The sequence below is a fragment of the Panulirus ornatus genome, chromosome 14 (genome assembly GCF_036320965.1).
Source record: "Panulirus ornatus isolate Po-2019 chromosome 14, ASM3632096v1, whole genome shotgun sequence".
Taxonomy (NCBI): Eukaryota; Metazoa; Arthropoda; class Malacostraca; order Decapoda; family Palinuridae; genus Panulirus; species Panulirus ornatus.
The window spans coordinates 1,200,860-1,217,918 of NC_092237.1; the positions used below are offsets into that span (position 1 = coordinate 1,200,860).

At 38.1% G+C, this 17,059-nt stretch overlaps 1 protein-coding gene across 14 annotated transcripts in view; it reads right to left on the reverse strand.

The window, feature by feature from the left end:
* The window catches only part of LOC139753130 (uncharacterized), a 250,412-nt gene that overhangs the window by 187,353 nt on the left and 46,000 nt on the right, over positions 1-17,059 (reverse strand). For 3 of the 14 annotated variants that reach the window (XM_071669256.1, XM_071669264.1, XM_071669266.1), the window contains exon 1: positions 6,058-6,209. The exons of 1 other annotated variant lie outside the window; for it this stretch is intronic. In XM_071669256.1, the coding sequence (XP_071525357.1) occupies positions 6,058-6,109 (52 nt within the window). In that variant the 5' untranslated portion in view covers positions 6,110-6,209. 10 more of the 14 variants (XR_011713652.1, XM_071669268.1, XM_071669257.1 and 7 more) reach the window with 8 other exon arrangements.

The following is a 17,059-nucleotide window of genomic DNA, read 5'->3' on the forward strand; positions in this document are numbered from 1 at the left end:
TTGTCCCTCAACTCTACTTACCTAATAATCTTGCTCTTATTCACATTTACTCTCAACTTTGTCCTTCCACACACTTTTCTAAACTCGGTCACCAACCTCTGCAGTTTCTCACACGAATCAGCCACAAGAGCTGTATCATCGGCGAACAACAACCGACTTACTTCCCAGGCCCTCTCATCCATAACAGACTGCATACTCGCCCCTCTCTCCAAAACTCTTGCATTTACCTCCCTAACCACCCCATCCATAAACAAATTAAACAACCATGGGAACATCACGCACCCCTGCTGCAAACCAACATTCACTGGGAACAATTACTCTCTTCTCCTCCTATGTGTACACATGCCTTACATCCTTGGTAAAAACGTTTCACTGCTTCTAGCAACTTACCTTCCACACTATGTACTCTTAAAACCTTCCGCAAAGCATCTCTATCCACCCTATCATGTGCCTTCTCCTGATCCATAAATGCAACATACAAAACCATCCGTTTTCTAAGTATTTCTCACATACATTCTTCAAGGCAAACATCTGATCGACACGTCCTCTACCAGCAAATACTATCCTAACGGCTTTGGGAAGCACTGAAAGTTGTGATGGGGTTCAGACATTTGACATAAATGTTCTGCAAAGACAGATAATAGCTGAAGAGTAGATGTACGTAAAATGAAATAAGAAATGTATGTTCTCTCAGTGTCTTACCTTACTGATATTAGAATCACATTAGCTATGTTATTTTAATTTCTTTATTCTGTGTTCATTCTACTTGCCTAACTTTACATGCACTTGTCTAAAATCCATACTTGTATTCTACTGTACTGATATTTCAGCTTTTATAGACCCATATTAAATTACAGCTTTCGCACAACAGTCAGGGTTACAGCATTCTATGTATCACACTTCAAAATAACCCTATAATTTTCCAAATCTTCCTTGAACACAACTTACTTTTATCTATAATGACAATCTACCAAAGGTATATCAAGTATGCTTTCCTCATTGTCATAGCATGGTGTTAATTAATGTGAGCTCAATACTGATACATCCAAGCTAGAAATAATCTTATATGCAAGTTTGATAAAAATAATAATCCATTGCCCACTGAAAAGGTAAGAACACAATCATTCATGATATGCCACTCTAACACAGTGCCTGAATTTGCCTTCATTCTGATAAAGTAATGGGTAAGAATCTCGATGCACTTTTTTTGTACGTTGTTGGTTCAGGCCATTGACTTAAGTTCTCATTGAGGCCAGGCCTTACATGGAATATAAAAAAAGAAAAAGAAAAGGTAAAGATAGAAAAGGATAAATTCTCTGGTAGAGGTGAAAACCTATCTTTTAAAATGGGAAATGTCACAGCTGTTAGGTAAGGCTTTAGAAGGTAAACTGTTGCACAGCTGTCATGTTGGGAAACAAAAAACATCACAACAGCTCACCTTCACATTGCCGATGGCCATACAGTAATCACATGATTACTAAATGATCAAGCTAATGCTGAAAACAGAAAATCACCTAATTCCTGGCAACAGCAACAAAAGTTATGTCTGTGGAAGAGGAAAAGAGAAAAAAAGCAGTATAGAGCATGTAGATTAAGTTTTGAGGTCAGACTGGATGACAAGTTGGACTGCTTCTGACATGACTTAGTCAAGTGTGTGTGTAGTTTGAACTTCCCCAGGTGTAGGAGCAATACTCTATTTGAACAAGAATAAATCCTTTCACAAATCATTGAAACTGTTGAAAAAGAAATTTTGTCATCTGAGCAGGATTCCCAGTTCCTCAAAAGTATACTTTGCTACTTAAGTAATGTGATTTCCATTATTGATGTTACAGTGAATCCATATTTCTTGAGTTAAATGGTGGAATTAAGAGACAAAGGAAATATGAAAGTTGTGATGCATTTCAGAGAAGAAAAGAAATGGGGTTTTCAAGTATAGAGGTGACTGCCCTAGAGGGAAATCCTGTCCATATCTGTGTTCACAGAAGCAACTGTAATTAGACCAAGACAATGATTAAGAGAAGATGGAGTAAATTTGATGAATGTGAAGGCATGTAGTGTTGAGAAGTTGGCATATGAGTATATTCTGGCTATTCACTGAAGAAAGAAAATACGTGATAAAAAGGGGGAAGTATATAGGAGACAGAGGAGAGCCACGAGGGACAACTATTGACAGGGAAAGAGGGACTGGATGATCCACCAACACTTACAGAGACAGACCAATCGCTGAAGAGGCTAAATATAAGAGAACATATTAAGGGAGGAGGGGCAGAAGAGAGTGGCTTAAAAATTGGACCTTGATGCCACATCTGGTCTGTGCAGGAAATCTAATATCTGCAAAGATTGCAGTTGCTATATAGAGGAGTGATTATAAGTTTCTTTGTCAATGATATCTTCACAGTTATTATGAGAAAAAAATCAAAGGCTGGGATGGACTAAAAGCAGCAAAGTAAATATGGGAAAATTAGAGAGAAAATAAAGAGTAAATAGCGGGTAGGAAGCACTATTTATTACTTTTAACCTTTCCAATAACAATGATGTCTTCACATAACATACAGTACTATGTTGTACTGCTTTCTACTTTTCCCTAGAAAGGTCCTCCCTATGTGTTTTGAATTTGCATGCTGAGTGATTTTTTAATCTAGAGAAGAAATCAAGAGTACTGAATCTAATGAAGATTACAGCTATTAGCATACACTCAAAATAACGACATTTTGTAATTGAGCCATCTCATCAGAGTGACAGGATGGAATAGGGGTACAAGGCACGATAAAAATGTGTAGATGAATTGGGAAGGAAAGAACAGAGTATATCAATGATATTTTTTGGGAGGGAAATACAGTGTAATTGTGTGTATAGAGTGAGAAACTGTACTGGAAGGAATTGCAAAATGGAAGATGGGTAGCAGAGGTGAAATAATAGATGAAAAAGGATACCATCTCACCATCAAATGCAGAGAATCATTAAATGCAAGGAAGAAAAGCCAGTGGGATCAAATGCTGGAAATGAAGCAGCAATATCTTAAGTGAGGATAGGAAAGGAAATTTTCCATAGATATAGGATACAATATACCTGGATGAGAAAAACAATGCAATAAGGACAAAAATGGGTAGATAGTGTATACCCTGTCAATACAAGTTGACAGTGCAAGAGTCTGTAGGCATTTAGGCATAAAGATTGATGATTGTGGGAGGTCAGAATACAAAATGATTCTGAAGCTGGCAATGTTCAGTGACCATCTGCAGCACATCGAACTTTAAAGCACTTACTTGGAAACTTTAGCAAAATTTTATAGGAGCAGCAAAGAAGTAATTGTTGGCATTCAGAATTAACTTGCTTCACAGAGAAGATGATTACTCTGCCATCCATGAACCAAAAGTGGCACCGTTACTAAATTTGAGTAGGCCTATGTCCTTTGCTAGATCTATGTTGGTTATTGATCCCATGTTTTTTGAACTTCTATATTAGACCTGGGACTGCAACAACTTGTGCCTCCTAATCTAATGCCCCACTGCACAGGAGTGAGGGAGCTGTGTAATGTTGCTTTGGCTTTTCCTTCTATATACACATATGGAGCAAGATATAGGATAGAATGAAGAAGAGCTATAAATGGTGGTGAATGAGTTTTACATGGTATGTAAAAGAAAGAAGTTAAAGGTAAACACCAGTAAGAAAAAAATCAGTAAGTTTTTGAGGGAAGAAGAGTGAAGTGGTTCACTTTGTAACATTAAAGAATTAATAAATACTGGAAGCTGATGTTCTACCTACGTTAGGATGGTTGATGAACTGCTGAATGATGTTTAAGACTAAGAATTTGAGCTCAGTATAATAAAGACATAGTACACTGGAATAAATAAAGGAAAAAGCTGTCCAAATGAGAAAGAAATTGCATTCTTAAGGAGACATATGAAAGGGAAAAATATGAGACCATCATGTCCTGATACATGATGATTGACCATTATATTAGTACCTTCTTGTTTCATTAGCTATAGAATTCTTTTCCTTTTTTGCCTTTTCCAATAACTTTCCCAACTTTAATAGTCCAGTCTACAAGCTCCAATGAAAGGATTAATTTCTTTAATCCTTTTCTTAGTGATATTTCCTTTTCACTTGAAATGGTTTTGATTGGGGCTGGTTTTGCCCGCAATGACATTCACTATATAAAGAGATGAGTGACAGCATAGGTCCACTAATCCTACCCAAAGCAAAAGAATGAGTGATGGTGAAACATATATATGTGATGTGGGGAAAAAGAAAGGGAGCGTAGAGTCACATAAAGGTCTAAGAAGAGAAGGCATGTAGCTTCCTAGATGGGTAAAGATAGGAAATACATTATGAAGAAGGCTCAAAGACATACAAAGGGGAAGGAACATTTTAGGGAGGAGTGTTTGGGTTGAGGGGCATACACACTTTTCTGCTGGGGCCAACCCAACCCATCCCCTTGGGATGATTGCCTAGGAAAAACAAGGGGGTAAAAGTCTATAGTTTTACTACACTGCTAATAGCTCTGGGTATTTAATGATTTAGTTTTAAAATAAGAATTTACCATTTAGAGTTTACAATAACTGTTGCACAGGAAGGTTTGGAGCATTACATTTATTTGTATCAGGGAAAACTACTATAAACAGAGGTAAAACACCTCATGCAAAATACAATGGATCTACAAAAACCTCATCTAACCTCACCCAGCAACCAAAATATGCCACATAGCAGATATATACCGACATAAAATTTGTTGCATTCATGTGATTTAACTGGTATATTTGGACCAGAATACCAATAGTGATTTAATTAGACAGGCAGAGAGGTGAAGTTTTCATAGGTTATGCTGATTTTTCAAAAAATGTATTACCTAATTTTACATAATTTCTAATTTCCTTTGATACACATACCCATCACTACTTTTGCCTTATTCAATATCATTCAATAACATTTAATGTTAAAAACTATGCTTCACATTTGCCACTGTATTCTCCAAACACTGCCCTACCATGAAGCAAAATCACTTAGTCAGAAGTTCATTACAATGCATAACTAAACTAATCAAACAAGGAATCATATATGCTGTATATGAATACTGACATTATATAATATAACCAATACCTTTACCCATTACCTTCTAAACCCTGCCTCCTTTCCTTATTATTTTCATCCCATGTCTAAAATATGTTAACGACAACACGACAATCATTCTCTACATGGCAACTTTCAACCCCTGAATATCTGATTTTCTGCAAAATGGCACATCACACATCTTAGCCATAACCTATTATAATTGTATACTACAACCTATCTGCATTACTTAATATGTAACAAATTGATACTGAGTTTTTACAAAGGACTGCTTATGAAAAAAGTAGTCTAATAAACAATAAACAGGAATATTATAAGGTCTGAATCAAGCTTCATTAAGTGATTTGAGGCCCAGCAAGTATCAAAACTAACAGAACCCAGTTCATCATGGATGGTATTTAGTATGTCATACTAATTGGTTGGTAATCTGCATACTTCATCAAAACATTGCCTAAATCCTTGCTACATATTTCATCCATGAGAAGGCAATTCATCAAAATATCTGCAACATTCTTACTGGACTATTTCAAAAATTACTATATCAAGTTGTGCTTTGCAGTGAAAACAAAAATAAGCACTAGGGTCACCTGATCGAACATTAACAAGGCTTCTTAAACCTAATTTCGTGATTCTGATTTCCAGACAAATCTTGTTAGTTCCCATGGCTCTTCAAAATATGGCATATTTTTTTACAAAAAATACAAAAAAACATCATTCATAATCCTTGCTGAAAAAACTAACAGATCAGGGTTGTCTTAAGTAATATATAGCGATATTCACGAACACCTGATCGCATACCCATAGATTCTTCTCAAGGAAACCTAATAATGTTCTTCCCTCCTACTTAGTCCACAACCCAACCCAATATTCCCCGAATGAATGGCAACACAGGGACCATCATACCCAGGGACCATCGTACCCGTCACAAACGACGATACCAGACCTCCCCATCCCCAAAGACTTCCCAACCCAAGACTTAAAACGAACCTCCAACTGAACTAAAGAACACCGTCTTCACGAGACTTTCATGAACCATCATTCGAAATGATTCACCAATTACGTCTATTTCTTAAACAACTCAAGTTCCTTTCTGCTTCCTGGTGACTCTCAAACCACATGCCCCAACACCATGAAACACCTATAAGTCACTGGCTGTCAATAAAAAAGAAAGAGATGCGTTTGATAACTCAAACTTGTCTATAATGTTTCAGATGGTTCGAGGCCATCAGGATGACATGGCGTCGAGAAAAAGATACACAGTAGTGCTTCGGGAATTTGCTCGAAACATTTCTAGTTAAAGCTTCATAATTCAACATTTCAGCTACACATATCAACTTACAGGTACAAAAATGAAAGCTTCTGAGGCAGACGACTCAATCACACCTTTGTTGCACAGCAAATGTGAAGCATTAACTTATCAAGCGTACAGTGGTAGACTAGAAGAATACAACTACTGATTACCTATTGACCTTCTAAAAACTCCGAGTCACTACCGATATTTTATTTTACCAATATTTTTTATAACTTTCGGTCAATTTTCGTTAGAAACTATAAATTCTATTATATATAGATAAAAATTTATTATCATTTATTGTTCAATATTATAAAAAGATTCAACGTGAATTTGTCGAGTAAACTACGGATATTTTAGAAACAATGAAGTCTGGGGGTTAAACCATTTTAAATATCTTGCCGCGAAATATATGAATGAAATATACCATACTACTTTCTTTAAGATATAGTTCGAAATCTTTAAGACAGAAATCTATTGTGTTATCGCCGAAGAATTATAGAAAATCACCTCCACAATGTACTTTTGTACTTACAAATTAGCCCCTTACCGTTCTGCATGTTCACCATCCCTTGTCAATCACTGGCCCTTAATAACATCTGTATATTTAGAAAAAAAAAAAACAATGGATGGCTCTTTCTTGCAATATCCGGTAGATGAGATTACTCTGCGCTAAAGAGATGTCAAAATGACTGTATACAATGTAGTCTAACTTGTGATGGTAATTATAGTCCTGTGCACAATCGTTCCTGTAGTGTAACACGATTGTTGCTCGGGATTGATATCTATGTTTGATAATGTAAACGTTCTAAGAAAAAGTGCGGTGTTGACCGATATCTTATACTATATGCTAGAAATGTCTCAGTTTGGCCGGCCCTTCCTATACTCAAAGTATCTCGCTTTGGCCGCTAACGGGGACCCTCAAATACCGACATTTATATGGCAAGCTTCAGGAAAAAGGAATTCCTGTCCCAAAAACCATTTATTTCCAATTTTTCCGGGGGTATGCCCCCGATTCCCCAAAGAGGTCACATTTTAGGGGGGAGTTTGAAGGGTAGAGGGGGCCTAAAGGCTAGGGTCGGCCCTGTGTCTTAGCCGTTAATTCTATGAAAAAATAACTTAAAAACTACTTTAGTAATATTTTCAATCATATGTTCTTTCTTTTTATTATTACATATAGTATTGACGAGTTAGTATATGTCATATTGCTACTGTTAAGATAGTTACAGATTCATATTGCCACAAGATTTATTGAACTTCAGCCTTTCATGATTAAAACTTAATGCTAATGATATAATGAGAGCATTGAATTACTACTGAATAAATTGTCAAACGTTGAAAATCCATCCAAGTATCATTTTGAGAACATTGTTTGAAGTAGAGAAATAATTTGTTTTACTGAACTTGATAGTGGTAAGGGAAAATATGGTTTTACGTGTAAGGAATAATATGATTTTACGTAGACTGAAGCGATAGGTAAACTAATATATGTTTTGGGATAAGATGAAACAAGGTACTCTCATTCTTCAGTGTTTGTTAACTATATCGTTTGTCAGGGTTGTCAATGATATTTCTTCACACCTGTACTTTTCAGCAGGGAAAATTGATTACTGTGGTATAGTTTTCGTAGTCATGGAAAAGTATGCCATTTTTTACAGAAAGCTTTGAAAGATCAGTGTTCCAACTAGACAGTGACGTAAAATTAGGTGTCAGGAATCCAAAATGAAAAATAAAATTACTCTTTATCTAAAACAATTAACATGTTTACCGTTGCTAGTATATTGTCTTGTTTTTAGTTGCTAGGTTCATTTATTAGATTCCTTTCCATATCAATAATGACGTTAGCAAATTAATCAAGGAACTTGAAACTATAGCCATGTATTCCCTTGACCTGCTCTACTCTACTGTGGGCACTTAAGTTCCATTTATCCCTGATTTTTCCCATTCTTCAGGGACAAATTTTGTTGGCTACCGTTGGACGCTCTCTTTGTAGATGGATGATGGTCTTCTTGCGAAGTGTAGAGACCAAAACGGTAATACCGTCCGTCCGTACTGCAAGTGTCTCAGAGTATTTAGTCCAAGAACTTTACTGTAGTTTTGACGCTGACCAATTAATGGTTCACCTCTACACAAAAATATATTAATGTGATTTTCTGTTGATGGACGTGGTACTGTGGCAACCTTTGAGTCCCTTCATTAGGAGATTTAATTGTAATTTCCTCCATGTAAAAGCCTATATAAATGACATGAAAATTAGTCTCATGCCAACTTCTTTATGCTGATGACAGTATTCGTATTCTATCGTACAAGGATGCTAATGTTATCTCAAATAGATTAGGAAACTTGAATCTTGTAATAATTGGATGATTAGTAATAATGTCTCTTCACCTAGGAAAAACCGAAGTTATGATAGTAGGATCTAAAAGAAAACTAGAGATAAATAATTTTGCAATAACATATAATGGTCAGGTAATAAAAAGAGTAAATTCAGTGAAGTACCAAGGTTTTTATTTGGACCAATGTGCCTCAGGGGAGTTAAACTGTTCACAATCAAGAGCATAAATGCAAAATTAAAATTTTTATACAGACAGGCAAATGGCTTTAATCAGAAAATTATGAAAACCTTATGTTCTGCCTTAATTCAATCTTATTTTGATTATGCATGTTCTTGGTATTCTGAAGTAAGCAGTAAATCCAAAAAGCAGCTATGAATTTGTCAAAACAAAATTATCAGATTTATTGTAGTAGACCCCAGGGCTCACATTGGCCAAGCAGAGAGGGAGAAAGTAAACGTGGTTAAGTGTAGAGAATAAGGTTAAGCAAATACAACTGAATCATGTTTTTAGCATATACAACAACAGATGGCCCATGTATCTTACACAAAAGTTTCATAGGGTAGTAAATAACCAATCAATCAGGACTAGACATATTGAATTTAACTTTTGTGTAACAATAGCCAAGGGAACTGCAGCTCATACCTTCTATCATACAGCTATTAAATAATGGTATTCATTACCAAATAATATACAATGTATAAATGAAAAAAAGACCTGTTTAGATCAGCAGTTAGGAAACATTCTATTGACGAAAGATTGTCTGAACTAAATGATTATGTACATTACTAGACATGAAAGTAATATAATGCATTTTTTTAAACTTTCACGCCGTTTTAAAGAGAGGGGTATACAATAAGCATATATCTTGTATGGGGTGCAGTTGCTCCTTTGTTGAATGCTCCATCTTGCTGCAATACAAGACCCTACTGGAAATAAGTATGTAAAACTTTAGTAGGTAATCCTAGTAGAAGCTACTATGTACCTTATTGTGGTATATTGCACAAGTGTATACCTATCATAATGTACTAGGGTCCATGAATATAATCAGTCAATCAATCAATCATAGCAACACATTTTCACCGCTTCCGACAAGATGAATTATGTAAAATCGTGTAAATATCCGATCACAGCTGAATCTGTTTACATCTTAGTTGGCTGTTACACTTCCAGGTATGATAGCTCCCGGCAAGTCACTTACACAAGAACAGTAAAGCCCTCAGGTCAGGCTTTGTCGGCCACCTTTTACTACGTTCGCCCGTTTGGAAAACGCACTTGAGACGTCTGTCTTCTGCATACTTTAGGTGATTTTTACTCCATCGAGGAAGCTCTCCTGTTATGTCTAGCTTAAATTCTAATAATTCATTATCCTCTCGAAGAGGAAAATGACAGATGTCAAATGGCAGCCTAAAAACATAGTCTAATAATTCTGTCTTTATGGCTTCTGCTCGCTCGCTGTTACGAAAATCTAGTATATTCTTGACGCCTTTCCTCTAAACCAATATTCATCTTAGCCTCTTTGCTTTACCTATTTGCTGTCTAATATGATCGTCTCTGACTGCAGTGATAATGGTCTGCATTTTGATTCTTTGCCTGATGTTTTTCATATAGACATACATGTTATTTGCTCTTTTGCATTACCTCGCTAGCATATTCTCTTCATTAAGTTCCCAGTATCATTGAATACCTGCCCAGTGTTACTCCACATTCCTTAAGTTCATACCACGCGCCTTGTACCTCAAATGTTTTGGTTATATTTGCCAAACGATCTAATTGCTTGTAATTTCTTTGTCCAGTTTCAGCAGGTAAACGGGACCGTCGTATACGGTACAAAGAACCATGTTATGTGTTTCATATGTCATAGTTTATGGGACCCGGAGTCTGCTGCCATTCAATAGGTTATTGTGCACAAAAACCAAGGTCGTCAACTCTACAAGGTCGCCTGCTGGCAACACTGACGCCTCCGCCTGGTGTCGCAACCAGGATCTGGCAACAATTACGTTCATGTTCTCATGAAGTTTTATATCACCCTTTTTTTAACCCGATTTACCACATTCATATTCAGTGAAAGATCCTACCACTGGCACTCAGGTTAAAGTTAATTTACGGTGGCTATATATATATATATATATATATATATATATATATATATATATATATATATATATATATATATATATATATATATATATATTTTTTTTTTTTTTTTTCATACTATTCGCCATTTCCCGCGATAGCGAGGTAGCGTTAAGAATAGAGGACTGGGCCTTTGAGGGAATATCCTCACCTGGCCCTCTTCTCTGTTCCTTCTTTTGGAAAATTAAAAAAAAAAAAAAGAGAGGGGAGGATTTCCAGCCCCCCGCTCCCTTCCCTTTTAGTCGCCTTCTACGACGCGCAGGGAATACGTGGGAAGTTTTCTTTCTCCCCTATCCCCAGGGAAATATATATATATATATATATATATATATATATATATATATATATATATATATATATATATATATATATATATCTTTCTTTTTCTTTCAAACTATTCGCCATTTCCCGCATTAGCGAGGTAGCGTTAAGAACAGAGGACAGGGCCTTTGAGGGAATACCCTCACCTGGCCCAATTCTCTGTTCCTTCTTTTGGAAAAAAAAAAAAAAAAAAAAAAAAAAAAGAGAGGGGAGGATTTCCAGCCCCCCGCTCCCTCCCCTTTTAGTCGCCTTCTACGACACGCAGGGAATACGTGGGAAGTATTCTTTCTCCCCTATCCCCAGGGAATATATATATATATATATATATATATATATATATATATATATATATATATATATATATACGAATAAAGTGCATATGAACCATATATATATATATATATATATATATATATATATATATATATATATATATATATATATATATATATATATATATATATATATGAAGAATGTATGTGAGAAATACTTAGAAAAGCAAATGGATTTGTATGTAGCATTTATGGATCTGGAGAAGGCATATGATAGAGTTGATAGAGATGCTCTGTGGAAGGTATTAAGAATATATGGTGTGGGAGGAAAGTTGTTAGAAGCAGTGAAAAGTTTTTATCGAGGATGTAAGGCATGTGTACGTGTAGGAAGAGAGGAAAGTGATTGGTTCTCAGTGAATGTAGGTTTGCGGCAGGGGTGTGTGATGTCTCCATGGTTGTTTAATTTGTTTATGGATGGGGTTGTTAGGGAGGTAAATGCAAGAGTTTTGGAAAGAGGGGCAAGTATGAAGTCTGTTGGGGATGAGAGAGCTTGGGAAGTGAGTCAGTTGTTGTTCGCTGATGATACAGCGCTGGTGGCTGATTCATGTGAGAAACTGCAGAAGCTGGTGACTGAGTTTGGTAAAGTGTGTGGAAGAAGAAAGTTAAGAGTAAATGTGAATAAGAGCAAGGTTATTAGGTACAGTAGGGTTGAGGGTCAAGTCAATTGGGAGGTGAGTTTGAATGGAGAAAAACTGGAGGAAGTGAAGTGTTTTAGATATCTGGGAGTGGATCTGGCAGCGGATGGAACCATGGAAGCGGAAGTGGATCATAGGGTGGGGGAGGGGGCGAAAATCCTGGGGGCCTTGAAGAATGTGTGGAAGTCGAGAACATTATCTCGGAAAGCAAAAATGGGTATGTTTGAAGGAATAGTGGTTCCAACAATGTTGTATGGTTGCGAGGCGTGGACTATGGATAGAGTTGTGCGCAGGAGGATGGATGTGCTGGAAATGAGATGTTTGAGGACAATGTGTGGTGTGAGGTGGTTTGATCGAGTGAGTAACGTAAGGGTAAGAGAGATGTGTGGAAATAAAAAGAGCGTGGTTGAGAGAGCAGAAGAGGGTGTTTTGAAGTGGTTTGGGCACATGGAGAGGATGAGTGAGGAAAGATTGACCAAGAGGATATATGTGTCGGAGGTGGAGGGAACAAGGAGAAGAGGGAGACCAAATTGGAGGTGGAAAGATGGAGTGAAAAAGATTTTGTGTGATCGGGGCCTGAACATGCAGGAGGGTGAAAGGAGGGCAAGGAATAGAGTGAATTGGAGCGATGTGGTATACCGGGGTTGACGTGCTGTCAGTGGATTGAATCAAGGCATGTGAAGCGTCTGGGGTAAACCATGGAAAGCTGTGTAGGTATGTATATTTGCGTGTGTGGACGTATGTATATACATGTGTATGGGGGGGGGGGGTTGGGCCATTTCTTTCGTCTGTTTCCTTGCGCTACCTCGCAAACGCGGGAGACAGCGACAAAGTATAATAAAAAAAAAATAATATATATATATATATCTCACAAACATACAAAGCTCCATCAGCCAGGATCGAACCTGGGACCCCTTGTGCAAGAGGCAGGTATGCTAACTGTTAGGCTAAGGGACTGTATAATAGGATACAACTATTCGAAATACTAAGGACTCGAATACCCTTCGTCCCACAATGGTGAGCAACGGGGTCTATCTGTTGTTTCCGAACAGAACACATAGCCAGCTGATAGCGTTTTACCGAACCTGACTGTACAACGCGGAGTTATATGAATACGAATAAAGTGTATATGAACGCTCCATATATATATATATATATATGTATATATATATATATATATATATATATATATATATATATATATATATATTTTTTTTTTTTTTGCTTTGTCGCTGTCTCCCGCGTTTGCGAGGTAGCGCAAGGAAACAGACGAAAGAAATGGCCCAACCCATCCCCATACACATGTATATACATACGTCCACACACGCAAATATACATACCTACACAGCTTTCCATGGTTTACCCCAGACGCTTCACATGCCCTGATTCAATCCACTGACAGCACGTCAACCCCGGTATACCACATCGATCCAATTCACTCTATTCTTTGCCCTCCTTTCACCCTCCTGCATGTTCAGGCCCCGATCACACAAAATCTTTTTCACTCCATCTTTCCACCTCCAATTTGGTCTCCCTCTTCTCCTCGTTCCCTCCACCTCCGACTCATATATCCTCTTGGTCAATCTTTCCTCACTCATTCTCTCCATGTGACCAAACCATTTCAAAACACCCTCTTCTGCTCTCTCAACCACGCTCTTTTTATTTCCACACATCTCTCTTACCCTTACGTTACTTACTCGATCAAACCACTTCACACCACACATTGTCCTCAAACATCTCATTTCCAGCACATCCATCCTCCTGCGCACAACTCTATCCATAGTCCACGCCTCGCAACCATACAACATTGTTGGAACCACTATTCCTTCAAACATACCCATTTTTGCTTTCCGAAATAATGTTCTTCCACACATTCTTCAAGGCTCCCAGAATTTTCGCCCCCCCTCCCCCACCCTATGATCCACTTCCGCTTCCATGGTTCCATCCGCTGCCAGATCCACTCCCAGATATCTAAAACACTTCACTTCCTCCAGTTTTTCTCCATTCAAACTCACCTCCCAATTGAATTGACCCTCAACCCTACTGTACCTAATAACCTTGCTCTTATTCACATTTACTCTTAACTTTCTTCTTTCACACACTTTACCAAACTCAGTCACCAGCTTCTGCAGTTTCTCACATGAATCAGCCACCAGCGCTGTATCATCAGCGAACAACAACTGACTCACTTCCTAGGCTCTCTCATCCCCAACAGACTTCATACTTGCCCCTCTTTCCAAAACTCTTGCATTCACCTCCCTAACAACCCCATCCATAAACAAATTAAACAACCATGGAGACATCACACACCCCTGCCGCAAACCTACATTCACTGAGAACCACTCACTTTCCTCTCTTCCTACACGTACACATGCCTTACATCCTCGATAAAAACTTTTCACTGCTTCTAACAACTTGCCTCCCACACCATATATTCTTAATACCTTCCACAGAGCATCTCTATTAACTCTATCATATGCCTTCTCCAGATCCATAAATATATACATATATATATATATATATATATATATATATATATATATATATATATATATATATATATATATATATATATATATATATATATATATGAAGTTATAGATGTAGTTATATTCGTGAGTGTAAAGCCTAACATAGATATGAACTTCTCATCTTTTTATCTCTTCTGGACAACTTACATTTATAATGTGGAACTCAACCTCAACTACTTCCTACACACCCCACGTTCTTCACAGGATGGAGTACAGGATGTCTCTGTCTTCAGAGTACCTTCAATCTACATCTTAAATAACAGAAAAGTTTACTGTTGAAAAATCTTCTCGTGAAGTATACTTCACGAAAAGTATACTTCCAGCCCCTGCTCCCTCCCCTTTTAGTCGCCTACGACACGCAGAGAATACATGAGAAGCATTCTTTCTCCCCTGTCCCTAGGGTTATTAGGTACAGTAGGGTTGAGGGTCAAGTCAATTGGGAGGTGAGTTTGAATGGAGAAAAACTGGAGGAAGTAAAGTGTTTTAGATATCTGGGAGTGGATCTGGCAGCGGATGGAACCATGGAAGCGGAAGTGGATCATAGGGTGGGGGAGGGGGCGAAAATTCTGGGGGCCTTGAAGAATGTGTGGAAGTCGAGAACATTATCTCGGAAAGCAAAAATGGGTATGTTTGAAGGAATAGTGGTTCCAACAATGTTGTATGGTTGCGAGGCGTGGGCTATGGATAGAGTTGTGCGCAGGAGGATGGATGTGCTGGAAATGAGATGTTTGAGGACAATGTGTGGTGTGAGGTGGTTTGATCGAGTAAGTAACGTAAGGGTAAGAGAGATGTGTGGAAATAAAAAGAGCGTGGTTGAGAGAGCAGAAGACGGTATTTTGAAATGGTTTGGGCACATGGAGAGAATGAGTGAGGAAAGATTGACCAAGAGGATATATGTGTCGGAGGTGGAGGGAACGAGGAGAAGAGGGAGACCAAATTGGAGGTGGAAAGATGGAGTGAAAAAGATTTTGTGTGATCGGGGCCTGAACATGCAGGAGGGTGAAAGGAGGGCAAGGAATAGAGTGAATTGGAGCGATGTGGTATACCGGGGTTGACGTGCTGTCAGTGGATTGAATCAAGGCATGTGAAGCGTCTGGGGTAAACCATGGAAAGCTGTGTAGGTATGTATATTTGCGTGTGGACGTATGTATATACATGTGTATGGGGGTGGGTTGGGCCATTTCTTTCGTCTGTTTCCTTGCGCTACCTCGCAAACGCGGGAGACAGCGACAAAGCAAAAAAAAAAAAAAATAATATATATATATATATCTCACAAACATACAAAGCTCCATCAGCCAGGATCGAACCTGGGACCCCTTGTGCAAGAGGCAGGTATGCTAACTGTTAGGCTAAGGGACTGTATAATAGGATACAACTATTCGAAATACTAAGGACTCGAATACCCTTCGTCCCACAATGGTGAGCAACGGGGTCTATCTGTTGTTTCCGAACAGAACACATAGCCAGCTGATAGCGTTTTACCGAACCTGACTGTACAACGCGGAGTTATATGAATACGAATAAAGTGTATATGAACGCTCCATATATATATATATATATATATATATATATATATATATATATATATATATATATATATATATATATATATTTTTTTTTTTTTTGCTTTGTCGCTGTCTCCCGCGTTTGCGAGGTAGCGCAAGGAAACAGACGAAAGAAATGGCCCAACCCATCCCCATACACATGTATATACATACGTCCACACACGCAAATATACATACCTACACAGCTTTCCATGGTTTACCCCAGACGCTTCACATGCCCTGATTCAATCCACTGACAGCACGTCAACCCCGGTATACCACATCGATCCAATTCACTCTATTCTTTGCCCTCCTTTCACCCTCCTGCATGTTCAGGCCCCGATCACACAAAATCTTTTTCACTCCATCTTTCCACCTCCAATTTGGTCTCCCTCTTCTCCTCGTTCCCTCCACCTCCGACTCATATATCCTCTTGGTCAATCTTTCCTCACTCATTCTCTCCATGTGACCAAACCATTTCAAAACACCCTCTTCTGCTCTCTCAACCACGCTCTTTTTATTTCCACACATCTCTCTTACCCTTACGTTACTTACTCGATCAAACCACTTCACACCACACATTGTCCTCAAACATCTCATTTCCAGCACATCCATCCTCCTGCGCACAACTCTATCCATAGTCCACGCCTCGCAACCATACAACATTGTTGGAACCACTATTCCTTCAAACATACCCATTTTTGCTTTCCGAAATAATGTTCTTCCACACATTCTTCAAGGCTCCCAGAATTTTCGCCCCCCCTCCCCCACCCTATGATCCACTTCCGCTTCCATGGTTCCATCCGCTGCCAGATCCACTCCCAGATATCTAAAACACTTCACTTCCTCCAGTTTTTCTCCATTCA